Source organism: Bombina bombina, chromosome 3 (assembly GCF_027579735.1).
Source record: "Bombina bombina isolate aBomBom1 chromosome 3, aBomBom1.pri, whole genome shotgun sequence".
Lineage (NCBI taxonomy): Eukaryota > Metazoa > Chordata > Amphibia > Anura > Bombinatoridae > Bombina > Bombina bombina.
Window position 1 is genome coordinate 1,114,342,113 of NC_069501.1, and position 15,950 is coordinate 1,114,358,062.

At 39.6% G+C, this 15,950-nt stretch overlaps 1 protein-coding gene across 1 annotated transcript in view; it reads right to left on the reverse strand.

The window, feature by feature from the left end:
- Window positions 1-15,950, reverse strand: part of LOC128652635 (WD repeat-containing protein 64-like) — a 385,941-nt gene that overhangs the window by 341,647 nt on the left and 28,344 nt on the right. Inside the window, exons 8-9 of the mRNA XM_053705567.1 lie at window positions 6,769-6,851; window positions 4,417-4,509 (exon numbers count right to left, since the gene is read on the reverse strand). Coding sequence (XP_053561542.1) covers window positions 4,417-4,509; window positions 6,769-6,851 — 176 coding nt within the window. The remainder of the gene's footprint in view (window positions 1-4,416; window positions 4,510-6,768; window positions 6,852-15,950) is intronic.

Consider the following 15,950-nt stretch of genomic DNA (forward strand, 5'->3'; position numbering starts at 1 on the left):
GTGTAGAGGTAAATTAACTAAATGATTCCTTTCTGTGCCTAAGGGACTGTAAACCAGTAACAGCTGTCCGTACTATATGTATTGAATATCACAGAACTATCTCAGTGTTAGGGTTCAGCTGGCATATGTTTTGTATCATCCGAAGTTCATAACTATAAGATCCAATTAACTGTTATTGAAATTGAAACATTTCCCCATTCTGGGCTTCTTCTTAATTTAATGTGCCCCATTGCCACGGCCGCAGACAATGAGGGACTGGTTTAGCATAACACTACAGGTGCATCTAAAGGTAAGAATATATTGGATCAGAATAGGGCAGAAGGCCCAGAGGTATATAGCATATGGGGTGTCCACATGAATTAGGTGTTAGAAGGTGAACCCTAGGCATCCTGGATTGTGACTCATACATTACATAATGACAGTTTTTTAGGCTGAGACTACAACAGTGACATTCACAGGGTATATAACATACTGGTTCTAGCGTGTAGTTACTCAAACACTTTTCAACACTGAAATTAGAACATTAACACTCATATAGTACAAAATATAGTTATTCTAAGATGTAACTTTTATATAGTGAAATTTAACTAGGATCTTCAGCTTGACAGCCCTAAGGGAGCAATATGAATAATTGCAATCAAATCAAGCAGCCTATGGCCTCATCGTTTCAAGAGGGTTTATTCCTTTTATGTATCAGGTGGTGCAGAATGTCTGCTATGCGAGAATAGTTCAACTAGGGCCAGGATGTGGGGACGGTAAGAAGATCTGCAACAGAATTAATTTTGCATATGTAGAGCTCAATATTAGCTCCATGGCTGAAAACATGTCACATAGATACAGTGCCCCAGGAAACCTAGCGACACCATAAACATATGGTTCTACATATAGAACTCTAAATTAGCTCCATGGCTGACAAGAAGTCCCAGATATACAGTGCCCCAGGGAACACATCAGCATCAAAAAGAGCTGGCTAAATTATGATTGAAAAAAAGTCACAAACGTCCAACATGAAACAACGTACAAGCTAAACATAATAGGGTGAGCAAACAGGATTCAATACAGCTATCCTATTCCAGAACGTCTAAGGCATACCATATAAATTACCGGAGGCATTACAGTTTGATTATCATGGAGGATAGTAGAATCCAGAGAAGCAATTGTAAGTTTGGTGATCTCTGTGTTATAATCCTCTTTGCTTCTTATATTATAGACGCTTGCTAGCAAAGTGAGGAACTGCTCATCTTTTACCTGATCAGTCCCATAATGTAAGTGGCGCTCTTGAGATCGGGGAATACATCACCGGGATCCCCTTTGGTTTGATAGCGTCTCTTTGAGAGCCGATGGCTCAACTAGGATTGAAGCAGTTTCCTCAAACAGACGATCAGGAGGATCAGAACATTTAGCTGTCTTCTGGTTTGCATACATCCCGTATGCCCTGGGATCAACAACCTTAGGCCTCCACTCTCCACGTGGGAAGAAACCTTGCATCTGTTGTATAGTCGGCGGGGGTTATCTGCAGGTGTCGGCAAACTGTTAATTTCCCCTGAAACCACTCCATCGGGTGCAATAGCAGGTTCCTCCATGTGTCTCCTATTGTAGTATATAGTTCGGTCGCTCTTCTGGTATGCCAGATTCAATATTACATTTAGATTCCGTTCTAGACCCTGGAAGTGTTCTGTTAGTAGTGCTTGGACTTTAGCCCCCCAGGCCTCCACAGCCTCCGCCATGATGCGATCTCTGTCGCTGACCAAACCGGGGATTCCTGCCTGAGTAGAGAAGGAGTTAGGTGATTGATGTTGTAAATTGTAGAGTAGCACAGTGATAGCAGTTTCCAAATCTGTATAACTAGGCCGCCACCTCAGTTTCTAACGGTCCAGACTAGGGCTCCTACTTGCATAAAAAGCAAAAATAAAAGTCTTGTTCGATATCCAGACTTCTCTTACTTGCTTTACTGGCATATATAACAACGGATTGCTGGTATAATTGGAGATAATTGGCGGTTTATCTATCTTGATTTTGGAGCTACTAGTTTTTGCATCCTATCACGGCTGCCGCCCGGACACGCCCCTTTAGAGAAGTTTTTAAGGTGGAAGCGGCAGGCTTTAACCAAGGACTGAATGTGAGAAGTGAAAGAAAGATCTGAGTCAGAAGTGTCGACAGTTATAGAGAGATTGGGGGTGGAGATTTTGGAAGAAGGGGGGAAAATGAGGAGCTCAGTTTTGGAGAGATTTAGCTTGAGGTAGTGAGAGGACATCCAGGAAGAGATGTGAGAAAGACAGTTAGTGACACGGGTTAGCAAGGAAGGAGAGGGTGATCAATAGTATCAAAGGCTACGGACAGATCCAAGGAGGATAAGCAGAGAGAAGTGGCCTTTTGATTTGCTGTAAGTAGGTCGTTGGTAAACTTAACTATTTTTGGTATATACACACACACACACACATATACTGTATATATCTATATGTACACATATATAGGTATAGATATATACAGATAGATATAGGAATATCTATTTATAAATACATAGAACATATTCTGCTATGTTCAGAACATTGGAATGTGACATATTTACAGTAAATACACAGTATAATACTTTATTAAAAATAAATATTGCATAAATATGATTTTGTTCATGTTTTTAATCTACTTAGCTGCAAAGGGCTCTAATGCACTTGTTATATATCTATATATGTATACATATGTATTTATTTGTTTATATATGTCTGTAAATACATTTATACACATATAAATACATAAGTATACATACATAGACATATATATATATATATATATATATATATATATATATATATATATATATATATATATATACAGTATACACATACATATTCATCTTTAGACATATATATGTATGTATGTCTATGTTAAAGCCCTTTGCCTGCCTTTTTTTTTCTAACAGCTGAGAAGTCATATCTTTGACACACTAATAACTTTTGTGTGTAATATTTGTTTCTAATAATTTTATTAGATGGTGTTATTATGAGTGTGAGTGTACTTTTTAATGTATTTTTGAAGTGCTTTGTGACACTTTTTTGTTTTGCAAGCAGTTAACCAGAGGACGCGGTAATCATTCTAGCATAAATTGCGATTGAGCTCAAGTGATCGCGTTTATTTTTAAATTGTAATACCAGCGGTAAGTCAGACGAGTACAAACCCTGCAATAAACCCCTTTTTGCTCGGGCTCAAACGTTTACATTCCACTCGTAATCTGGCTCTTAACATATAACAGTCAAAACAAATATTAATAGCATGATCTGGAGATAAACTACAAAACAATATAAAAATTATTATGTTCTTTCAAAAGTAGATAAAGAATAAATGAATACTTCACATTATAAGCAATACTGATATATCAATATTTTTTAAGAGGATGTACCAATGCAAACTGAATGTTACAATTGAAAGATTTATAATACCTACAGTATATCACAATCAATTACATCATAATACCAAAATCATCTTTTTTTTAATTGAATTTAATAATTCAGTGAAATTACACAATTTCAATTAAACTTATTTATATCTTGGGAAACTATATCCCCATATTTAGCAAATGTTAACAACCAATAATAATCATCTATTTTCCATATACAACTATAGTGATGAATCAAAATAGTTTTTTCTCAAGTATTTTTTTTTTAAGGTTTGTATTTTAAAGGTAAATTAAACATATTTTTTTCTTTTGTGATTCAGAAAGAGCACACAAATTTAAACAACCCTTCCATTTACTTGTATTATCTCATTTGATTAATTCTCTTTGTATCCTTTGTAGCCACCAATAAGCAAGCGCTATCCAGGGTGCTGAACCTAAAATGAGCTGGCTCCTAAGCTTTAAATTCCTGCTTCTCAAATAAAGATATTAAGGCCCCAAGTTATCAAGGTCTGGCGAACCTGATCCGACACTGCGGATCAGGTCCGCCAGACCTCGCTGAATACGGCGAGCAATACGCTCGCCGTATTCAGCATTGCACCAGCAGCTCACAAAAGCTGCTGGTGCAACGCCGCCCCCTGCTGACTCGCAGCCAATAGGCCGCCAGCAGGGGGGTGTCAATCAACCCGATCATACTCGACAGGCGGATAGGTTATGGAGCAGAGGTCTTTGTGACCGCTGCTTCATAACTGCTGTTTCTGGCGAGCCAGCAGGCTCGCCAGAAACACGGGGCACCAAGCTCCAATCGGAGCTTGATACATATGCCCCTAAGAGTACAAAGAAAATGTCATTAATTGAATTAGAAAGTTGCTTAAAATTGCATGCTCTATCTGAATCGTTAAAGAAAAAAATGGGTTTAGTATCCCTTTAATTTTGACTTTACTGTCCATTTAAATTAAGAAAAACAAATACAAAATTTCAAGATCTGTACAATAATAAATATTTTCGGCAATATATATAGTCTTTACCAATAATCCAGTTTTAAAGGCATTGTTTCAAGTCCTGTGATCTGGCAGTAGGGTTCTAAATTGGAAATTTCATATAGCTGGATTGACCGGTCCCTACAAAAAAGTATAAATAAATTTAAATTTTATTTAAACAATAAATATAGCAATACATTGTACAATATTAAAGAAAAAAATTAAACACTAACTTCTTAAAAATAAGGACATTTCAGTTCTATCACTTTTATTACTTTAAGTCCAAATGTAACTATTTATTTTTATCAGAATTATAAGGTATTTTATTTATAAAAATCATAAATAATAACTACATTGTAACTTGCAATGAGATTTAAAACATATATACTAAATTTAACAGGCAAATACAGTATGTAGTATAGCTACAGTTCAAACAGTGTTACTTTAAATATAAATCTATTGATGAAAATATATGGTTCACAGGGATGGATTAAGCCCAAAGGAAATGTTTAAAGTGATTATTTTAGGTCAAAGCTGTAAGCAGCGTCTATAGGAGGGAATAAGTCATCATGGGTACCAAAAGGTAAATGGGAATGAATCTGCCCTGCCACCTATTTTACTTTAGCTCCTGAGTTAAGATTTTTTTTTATTACTTACAATTTTAAATGGTTGACAAAATAAAACTGAGAATAATAGTTCATGACAAAAATTATATGAAATTTTTATTTCAGTGTCCATAAAAAAAGTTCAAAGTAACTGGCCACATGGATGCTAAACCCATGAATTGTAGGATAACTTCATTGTTGTAATAAAAAAAAGCACTAAACAGTGGTTTATACTTAATAGAAACCTTTGCAATATGTATTATTCATTTTAAAATGATTTTACCTTTTATTTCTTTTTTTTTAACTTAATTTATGCAGTGTTAATTACTTCCTGTCACAGTCCCACAAGGGGGCTTTGTCTCTATAGGAAGGCCTAACAAGCTTGATGTCATAAATCTAGAGTAACATGAGCTGGTTTGCTCTTAAGTGAAAGTTAGAGAGACAGGAAGTCAGGTTCTGCCCATGCTCAGAAAAGGCAGAATTTCTCAGCATGTCTGCTATGGGAGATTTTCTAAGTGCTCATTTTGCAAGGAAAAACAAGTTGTTTACAGGTTTTTTTTAATATTATCTGTATCTTTTTATGTTTCATATCCCATTAATTGTTGGTTACTAACTTATACTTGAAATGTTTGTTTATTAGTTCTATTTTTAACCCGCTCTCAGAAGTTGAAAAATGAATGTCTGGATAACTATTTTTAGCTGGAACTAGATCTGTCTACTTAGACATAAAGGCCCATTTATCAAGCTCCGTATGGAGCTTGTGGGCCCGTCTTTTTGGCGAGTCTTCAGACTCGCCAGAAACAGCAGTTGTGAAGCAGCGGTCTAAAGACCGCTGCTCCATAACCCTCTCTGCCTGCTCTGAGCAGGCGGACAGGAATCGCCACAATTCAACCCAATCGAGTACGATCGGGTTGATTGACACCCCCCTGCTGGCGGCCCATTGGCCGCGAATCTGCAGGAGGCGGCGTTGCACCAGAAGCTCTTGTGAGCTGCTGGTGCAATGCTGAATATGGAGAGCATATTGCTCTCCGCATTCAGCGAGGTCTTGCGGACCTGATCCGCACTGTTGGATCAGGTCCGCAAGACCTTCAATAAATAGGCCTCAAAATGTGAAGAGAAATGGATTATAAGAAATAAGAGGAAAAGGGACTAAATGGGAATGAAGAATATAAATCATGGATATGTCAAAGTAGATAGATTAATGAATAACTGGAAATCCAGTCTGTTTTACTACATTTAAAGGGAGAGTAAAGTCAAAATTAAACTTTCATGATTCAGATACAGCATGCAATTTTAATCAACTTTCAAATTTACTTGTTTTATCTAATTTGCTTTATTCTCTTGGTATCTTTTGTTGAAAAGCGTGCCTAGCCAGCAAGCACTGCTGGAAGCTAGTTGTTAATTGGTGGCTACACATATATGCCTCTTGTCATTGGCTCACCTGATGTGTTCAACTAGCTCCCAATAGTGCATTGCTGCTCCTTCAACAAAGGATTCCCAGAGAATGAAATTTGATAACAGAAGTAAGTTGGAAAAATCTTTAAAATTGTAAGTTCTCTAAATTATAAAAGAAAAATTTGGGGTTTCGTGTCCCTTTAATCTTTGAAAATGACCTTTATTCTTAAAATGTGCCAGCTCTTGGTAATCTACCATGCTGGGAAAATAAGTCTATATACCTGTGTTTTTAAATGAAAACGCACACATATATATATATATATATATATATATATATATATATATATATATATATATATATATATATATATATATATTTATATATTTATGTTTCACTTACCCAGTTGCCAGGACTAATTTGTTATATGGAGTCATAATGGTGAAATCCGTCACCCATTTTGGCATCTTTTTTGCAGGCTTTGTCTGAAACAAAAGTACATGCTATATGTGAAGTAGTAAAGAAAAGTCAAAATAGGAAAACAAGCACTTTTTTTCATTTATTAAGTTTGTTCAGTGTAATAAAAGCTACAGTAAAATTAAAGTAATATGTGTTGTATTGATTTCAGTCAGATATGTTCCCATAATCTTAAATTAAACCAAACATTCACAGTATGGACTACATCTCTGAAACTATTGAATTGGTTTATCACTGCCTTTTATCTCAGAACAAACCTTTTTTTTTTCTTACATGTTGTCTCAAAACTTGTCATTCCTCTCTTTGACCAGGCGTTATATAGATGGTCAATACAAAATAAGAAAAACAATCTCCAGACTGAAGTCAGTTCTTAAAAATACTGAAAGACTTTTTCAGTGAGATACTGATGTGACTGTGTTGATACCAACACAATAAAGAGCACCAATCACTAATCATTTTTTATATGGAGGGCCAATTACTAATGAGCTTTTTATTTAGAGGGTCAGGTGCCATATTACATTTATACTAGCACTTATGCTATAGATAATATTTCCAAAAAAAATAGCTTGCAATTTAATTTTTTGCAAAAATTGCAAGGAAATTAGATACTATTAATTAACTGAAATCTGTTACATATACTACTCCAGTTTACATAATTTGGTACAAATATACATGCTTCATTACCTAATAAGTTTGCTTATGTTTGTTTTCTTTTTAGAGGCCCTGACAGGACATGCAAAAAAGGTTGGGGTCCTTCACAAAAATACTGGACAGTCTGTCAGTGACTTGATACGATAGGAGCTGGGGGTCACACAATCCCCCCCCCCCCCCAAAAAAAGAAAACTCTACCCCTCTTGATCCCACCATGTATATTTCTTCACAACTGAGCAGTCATTTTATTACTTGACTGCCAGCAACATACAAATAAATATTTTACTTCTGTGGCTGACAGTAACACACCTAAACATAAGTGGTTTGACACTAACTTGTTTTGCTCCATATTTGTAATGTGTTAAAGGGACATGAAAGCCCTTTTTTTTTCTTCTTTCGTGATTTGGAAAGAGCGTGTGGTTTTAAACAACTTTCCAATTTACTTCTATTATTTAATTTGCTTCCTTCTCGTGTTAACCTTTGCTGAAATGTTTATCTAGGTAAGCTCAGGAGCAGCAAAGAACCTAGGTTCTAGCTGCTGATTGGTGGCTTCATATATATACTGATTTTCATTGGCTCACCCATGTGTTCAGTTAGAAACCAGTAGTGCATTGCTGCTCCTTCAACAAATGATACCAAAAGACGGAAGCAAATTTGATAATAGAAATAAACTAGAAAATTGTTCAAAATTGTATGTTCTAGAGACTTCTGGTGAGCGGCGATCCAAGATGGCCACCTATTCTTGAAGCTCCATACAGCTTGAAGTATAGAGTTGCTATATCTCCTGCCATCCGCATATCCCTTGGCATACATATATGCCCGGGAACTTCCCTGGATCAACGTAAACCACCCCTTGGCCGCCGAGAAGCAAACTAAAATTGGATAAGCCGTTTGGCACAGTGGCGTTTTTCTCCAACATAGGTGTGTCCGGTCCACGGCGTCATCCTTACTTGTGGGATATTCTCTTCCCCAACAGGAAATGGCAAAGAGCCCAGCAAAGCTGGTCATATGATCCCTCCTAGGCTCCGCCTACCCCAGTCATTCTCTTTGCCGTTGCACAGGCAACATCTCCACGGAGATGGCTGAGTTTTTTGGTGTTTAAATGTAGTTTTTATTCTTCAATCAAGTGTTTGTTATTTTAAAATAGTGCTGGTATGTACTATTTACTCTGAAACAGAAAAGAGAAGAAGATTTCTGTTTGTAAGAGGAAGATGATTTTAGCAAACGTTACTAAAATCGATTGCTGTTTCCACACAGGACTGTTGAGATGAAGTAACTTCAGTTGGGGGAAGCAATTGGCAGACTTTTCTGCCTGAGGTATGACTGGCCACATTTCTAACACGACTTGGTAATGCTGGAAGGCTGTCATTTTCCCTATGGGGACCGGTAAGCCATTTTCTTAGATTAAGTAAAAGAATAAAGGCTTTATAAGGGCTTAAAAAACTGGTAGACATTTTTCTGGGCTAAAACGATTACTTTGCTAAGCATATTTGACAGATTATAGCTCTTTATAGTTATTATAATCTTGGGGATTGTTGTTAAAAAACGGCAGGCACTGTATGGACACCTTTTTCAGATGGGGGCCTTCTCTAGTCATAGGCAGAGCCTCATTTTCGCGCCACTAATGCGCAGTTGTTTTTGGAAGGCAAGGCATGCAGATGCATGTGTGAGGAGCTAAGATCCACTGAAAAAGCTTATAGAAGGCGTCATTTGGTATCGTATTCCCCTCTGGGCTTGGTTGGGTCTCAGCAAAGCAGATTCCTGGGACTGTATAGGGGTTAAATGTAAAAACGGCTCCGGTTCCGTTATTTTAAGGGTTAAAGCTTTCAAATTTGGTGTGCAATACTTTTAAGGCTTTAAGACACTGTGGTGTAATTTTGGTGAATTTTGAACAATTGCTTCATACTTTTTCGCATATTCAGTAATAAAGTGTGTTCTGTTTAAAATTTAAAGTGACAGTAACGGTTTTATTTTAAAACGTTTTTTGTGCTTTGTTGCCAAGTTTAAGCCTGTTTAACATGTCTGAACCATCAGATAAACGATGTTCTATATGTATGAAAGCCAATGTGTCTCCCCATTTAAATATATGTGATAATTGTGACATGGTGTCCAAACAAAATAGGGACAATGATGCCACAGATAATAATAGTGCCCAAGATGATTCTTCAGATGAGGGGAGTAAGCATGGTACTGCATCACCCCCTTCTGTGTCTACACCAGTTTTGCCCACACAAGAGGCCCCTAGTACATCTAGTGCGCCAATACTTATTACTATGCAAATATTTTATCTAAAATGCCTACTTATCAAAGAAAGCGCGATTGCTCTGTTTTAAACACTGAAGAGCAAGAGGACGCTGATGATAACGTTTCTGACATACCCTCACACCAATCTGAAGGGGCCAGGAGGGAGGTTTTGTCTGAGGGAGAAATTTCAGATTCAGGAAAAATTTCTCAACAAGCTGAACCTGATGTTGTAACATTTAAATTTAAATTAGAACATCTCCGCGCACTGCTTAAGGAGGTATTATCTACTCTGGATGATTGTGACAATTTGGTCATTCCAGAGAAATTATGTAAGATGGACAAGTTCCTAGAGGTTCCGGTGCCCCCCGATGTTTTTCCTATACCCAAGCGGGTGGCGGACATAGTAAACAAGGAATGGGAAAGGCCCCGCATACCTTTTGTTCCTCCCCCTATATTTAAGAAATTATTTCCTATAGTCGACCCCAGAAAGGACTTATGGCAGACAGTCCCTAAGGTCGAGGGGGCGGTCTCTACTCTAAAAAAACGCACTACTATTCCCATAGAAGATAGTTGTGCTTTTAAAGATCCTATGGATAAAAAATTAGAGGGTTTGCTTAAAAGGATGTTTGTTCAGCAAGGTTACCTTCTTCAACCAATTTCATGCATTGTTCCTGTCACTACGGCAGCGTGTGTCTGGTTCGAAGAACTAGAAAAGTCGCTCAATAAAGAATCTTCGTATGAGGAGGTTATGGACAGAGTTCATGCACTTAAATTGGCTAACTCTTTTATTCTAGATGCCGCTTTGCAATTAGCTAGATTAGCGGCGAAAAATTCAGGATTTGCTATCGTGGCGTGCAGAGCGCTCTGGCTAAAGTCTTGGTCAGCGGATGTGTCTTCCAAGACAAAATTGCTTAACATCCCTTTCAAGGGCAAAACACTGTTTGGTCCTGATTTGAAAGAGATTATTTCAGACATCACCGGAGGAAAGGGCCACGCCCTTCCTCAGGATAGGTCTTTTAAGGCTAGAAATAAGCCTAATTTTCGTCCCTTTCGCAGAAACGGACCAGCCTCTACTTCTACATCCTCTAAGCAAGAGGTTAATACTTCTCAACCCAAACCAGCCTGGAGACCGATGCAAGGCTGGAACAAGGGTAAGCAGGCCAAGAAGCCTGCCACTGCTACCAAAACAGCATGAAGGGATGGCCCCCGATCCGGGACCGGATCTGGTGGGGGGCAGACTTTCTCTCTTTGCTCAGGCCTGGGCAAGAGATGTTCAGGATCCTTGGGCACTAGAAATAGTTTCTCAAGGTTATCTCCTGGAATTCAAGGAACTACCCCCAAGGGGAAGGTTCCACAGGTCTCAATTATCTTCAAACCAAATAAAAAGACAGGTATTCTTACATTGTGTAGAAGACCTGTTAAAGATGGGAGTAATTCATCCAGTTCCAATAAGAGAACAAGGGATGGGGTTTTACTCCAACCTGTTCATAGTTCCCAAAAAAGAGGGAACATTCAGACCAATTCTAGATCTCAAGATCCTAAACAAATTTCTCAGGGTTCCATCGTTCAAAATGGAAACCATTCGAACGATCCTTCCTACCATCCAGGAAGGTCAATTTATGACCACGGTGGATTTAAAGGATGCGTACCTCCATATTCCTATCCACAAGGAACATCATCAGTTCCTAAGGTTCGCTTTTCTGGACAAGCATTACCAGTTTGTGGCACTTCCATTCGGATTAACCACTGCTCCGAGAATTTTCACAAAGGTACTAGGGTCCCTTCTAGCGGTTCTAAGACCAAGGGGCATTGCAGTAGTACCGTACTTGGACGACATCCTGATTCAAGCGTCGTCTCTGTCAAAAGCAAAGGCTCATACGGACATCGTCCTAGCCTTTCTCAGATCTCACGGATGGAAAGTGAACATAGAAAAAAGTTCTCTTTCCCCGTCAACAAGAGTTCCCTTCTTGGGAACAATAATAGACTCCTTAGAAATGAGGATTTTTCTGACAGAGGTCAGAAAATCAAAACTTCTAAGCTCTTGTCAAGTTCTTCATTCTGTTCTTCGTCCTTCCATAGCGCAGTGCATGGAAGTAATAGGATTGATGGTTGCAGCAATGGACATAGTTCCTTTTGCACGAATTCATCTAAGACCATTACAACTGTGCATGCTCAGACAGTGGAATGGGGATTATACAGACTTGTCTCCGATGATTCAAGTAGATCAAAGGACCAGAGATTCACTCCGTTGGTGGCTAATCCTGGACAACCTGTCACAGGGAATGAGCTTCCGCAGACCATAGTGGGTCATTGTCACGACCAACGCCAGTCTGGTGGGCTGGGGCGTGGTCTGGGAACCCCTGAAAGCTCAGGGTCTATGGTCTCGGGAAGAATCTCTTCTCCCGATAAACATTCTGGAACTGAGAGCGATATTCAATGCTCTCAAAGCTTGGCCTCATCTAGCAAAGGCCAAATTCATAAGGTTTCAATCAGACAACATGACGACAGTTGCATATATCAACCATCAGGGGGGAACAAGGAGTTCCCTGGCGATGGAGGAAGTGACCAAGATAATTCAATGGGCGGAGGATCACTCCTGCCACTTGTCTGCAATCCACATCCCAGGAGTGGAAAATTGGGAAGCGGATTTTTTGAGTCGTCAGACATTCCATCCGGGGGAGTGGGAACTCCACCCGGAAATCTTTGCCCAAATAACTCAATTATGGGGCATTCCAGACATGGATCTGATGGCGTCTCGTCAGAACTTCAAGGTTCCTTGTTACGGGTCCAGATCCAGGGATCCCAAGGCGACTCTAGTAGATGCACTAGTAGCACCTTGGACCTTCAACCTAGCTTATGTTTTCCCACCGTTTCCTCTCATTCCCAGGCTGGTAGCCAGGATCAACCAGGAGAGGGCTTCGGTGATCTTGATAGCTCCTGCGTGGCCACGCAGGACTTGGTATGCAGACCTGGTGAATATGTCATCGGCTCCACCATGGAAGCTACCTTTGAGACAGGACCTTCTTGTTCAAGGTCCATTCGAACATCCGAATCTGGTTTCTCTCCAACTGACTGCTTGGAGATTGAACGCTTGATTTTATCAAAGCGTGGGTTTTCAGATTATGTAATAGATACTCTGATTCAGGCTAGAAAGCCTGTAACTAGAAAAATTTACCATAAGATATGGAAAAAATATATCTATCGGTGTGAATCTAAAGGATTCCCATGGAACAAGATAAAAATTCCTAGGATTTTATCCTTTCTACAAGAGGGTTTGGAGAAGGGATTATCTGCAAGTTCTCTGAAGGGACAGATTTCTGCGTTATCTGTTTTACTTCACAAAAGGCTGGCAGCTGTGCCAGACGTTCAAGCATTTGTTCAGGCTCTGGTTAGAATCAAGCCTGTTTACAGACCCTTGACTCCTCCCTGGAGTCTTAATCTAGTTCTTTCAGTTCTTCAAGGGGTTCCGTTTGAACCCTTACATTCCGTAGATATTAAGTTATTATCTTGGAAAGTTTTGTTTTTGGTTGCAATTTCTTCTGCTAGAAGAGTTTCTGAGTTATCTGCTCTGCAGTGTTCTCCGCCCTATCTGGTGTTCCATGCAGATAAGGTGGTTTTGCGTACTAAGCCTGGTTTTCTTCCGAAAGTTGTTTCCAACAAGAATATTAACCAGGAGATAGTTGTACCTTCTTTGTGCCCGAATCCAGTTTCAAAGAAGGAACGTTTGTTACACAATTTGGACGTAGTCCGTGCTCTAAAATTCTATTTAGAGGCCACTAAAGATTTCAGACAAACTTCTTCTTTGTTTGTTGTTTATTCTGGTAAAAGGAGAGGTCAAAAAGCAACTTCTACCTCTCTTTCCTTTTGGCTTAAAAGCATTATCCGTTTGGCTTATGAGACTGCCGGACGGTAGCCTCCTGAAAGAATCACAGCTCACTCCACTAGGGCTGTGGCTTCCACATGGGCCTTCAAGAACGAGGCTTCTGTTGACCAGATATGTAAGGCAGCGACTTGGTCTTCACTGCACACTTTTGCCAAATTTTACAAATTTGATACTTTTGCTTCTTCAGAGGCTATTTTTGGGAGAAAGGTTTTGCAAGCCGTGGTGCCTTCCATTTAGGTGACCTGATTTGCTCCCTCCCTTCATCCGTGTCCTAAAGCTTTGGTATTGGTTCCCACAAGTAAGGATGACGCCGTGGACCGGACACACCTATGTTGGAGAAAACAGAATTTATGCTTTCCTGATAAATTACTTTCTCCAACGGTGTGTCCGGTCCACGGCCCGCCCTGGTTTTTTTAATCAGGTCCGATGAATTATTTTCTCTAACTACAGTCACCACGGTATCATATGGTTTCTCCTATGCATATTTCCTCCTGTACGTCGGTCGAATGACTGGGGTAGGCGGAGCCTAGGAGGGATCATATGACCAGCTTTGCTGGGCTCTTTGCCATTTCCTTTTGGGGAAGAGAATATCCCACAAGTAAGGATGACGCCGTGGACCGGACACACCGTTGGAGAAAGTAATTTATCAGGTAAGCATAAATTCTGTTTTTTTTTACCGCCATGTTGTACATAGTTTCATATTAACCCTCCCTAGCTACATACTAACTTCTCTTCTTGATCTACTGTGATGGCAATGTTTGACATTAAAGACCCACGCTCCGACTTAAGCATGCTAGTTGAGGTGAAAGCGGTACTTCTGCCTGGATTAGACCGACTTCTAACGTTCTGCACGGAGCTGTGTGCATTTATAAAATCAATGAACCAGCCCTCTCGACTACAGAACCCTTTACCATATTGCTATGGCCTCACCTTACGAAGCAAGGCAAGCGATCTCACATCTTGCTCATTGGGGACAGTCGGCGTCTACGCAACTTCAGCTAATACACTAATAAGAGAAATGACAGCAACACTGGAGACTGGATGGAACCCCTTCCTTAATTTGCCAGCACCTACCGAGAAAGCATTTTAAAAGCCAAAGAGGGGCTTACTGACTCCCTCACTATCTTCTATGACAACTAACCCAGGCACAGACATGGATCTCAGGCCACAGCTGGAGGTGGAAACCGCTGGTATCACTTCACTATCTGCAATGGCAGCTGAGGTTTTTTTCAACCCGCAATACAAATGCACCACCACATATTGCCTCCCGCAAGACAATCTCACACACAGCACTGCAAGCACGCCTGCACGATCGACCGCCGCTCTCTGAACTATAATACTGATGGCTGAGGATATGGGACCTGCGGAGAGGAAACGGCAGGGAACGGACTTGCAGGTTCAGTATTACTGCCATCCCCACAAGAATAATCAAGGGTGGAAGCAGGGGAAAACCCGGTTAGCTAAGGGTATTGGCTGAACTGCACCCCTTTCTTTACTTCCCAAGAGACTGGCCACCCCTTGGTCTCAAGCCATGCGAGACAACTTTGAAAATAACCCTATGATTAGCGTTAGCCACTGCTGCCTTAGTGGCTATGTAACTTATCCTTTGTTAATGTAATTTTACTTTCTCCATGGTTTTATTTATACCTAGTTACCTAGTTATTCCTGTTCACCTACACTTATTCTTCCTCATGAAGTATTCATTATTTTTATCTTTGGCAGTGGGTACCATACTAATGTAGATATTGCATTAGACATTGTGATTAGTTATTAGTCTAAAACTAGATTTCCTCATTTCACTAACCAATGGAAGCCTATACCGAAGAGCAGAGGAGAAAATACTAAAATCCACTTTTGTTAGGTAGGTTGTTAGGACTTAGAAAGGTCTTGGCTGTTTTTGTTTCTTTTTATTTTTTACAATGCTTGTTTACATAGGGCAACAAACCCACTTAGACGTGTTGTAGTTTGTTATTTTTACTTTTGAAACTCACACTGTATATTGTCTTAAGAGATTTATTATTATTATCATCGGTTATTTGTAGAGCGTCAACAAATTCTGCAGTGCTATAAACAAAGGGGGAGTACAACAAAACAAATATAGGGATCAAATGGGTCGAGGGCCCTGCCAAGAGTTGCACTGTTGTAGTTAGCTCTTAAGAAGGTTATCTACAAACAGCTGGACCCTTAGGCTTACATGCTAATGGGGTTCAGGGGATAGCGATGGAGGAGTGGAACTGGTATAAAGTAAGGTTAGCATAGGTTGTAAGCATCCCTGAACAGTAAAGTCTTTAGGGAGCGCTTGAAGCTTTCTAAACTAGGGGAGAGTCTT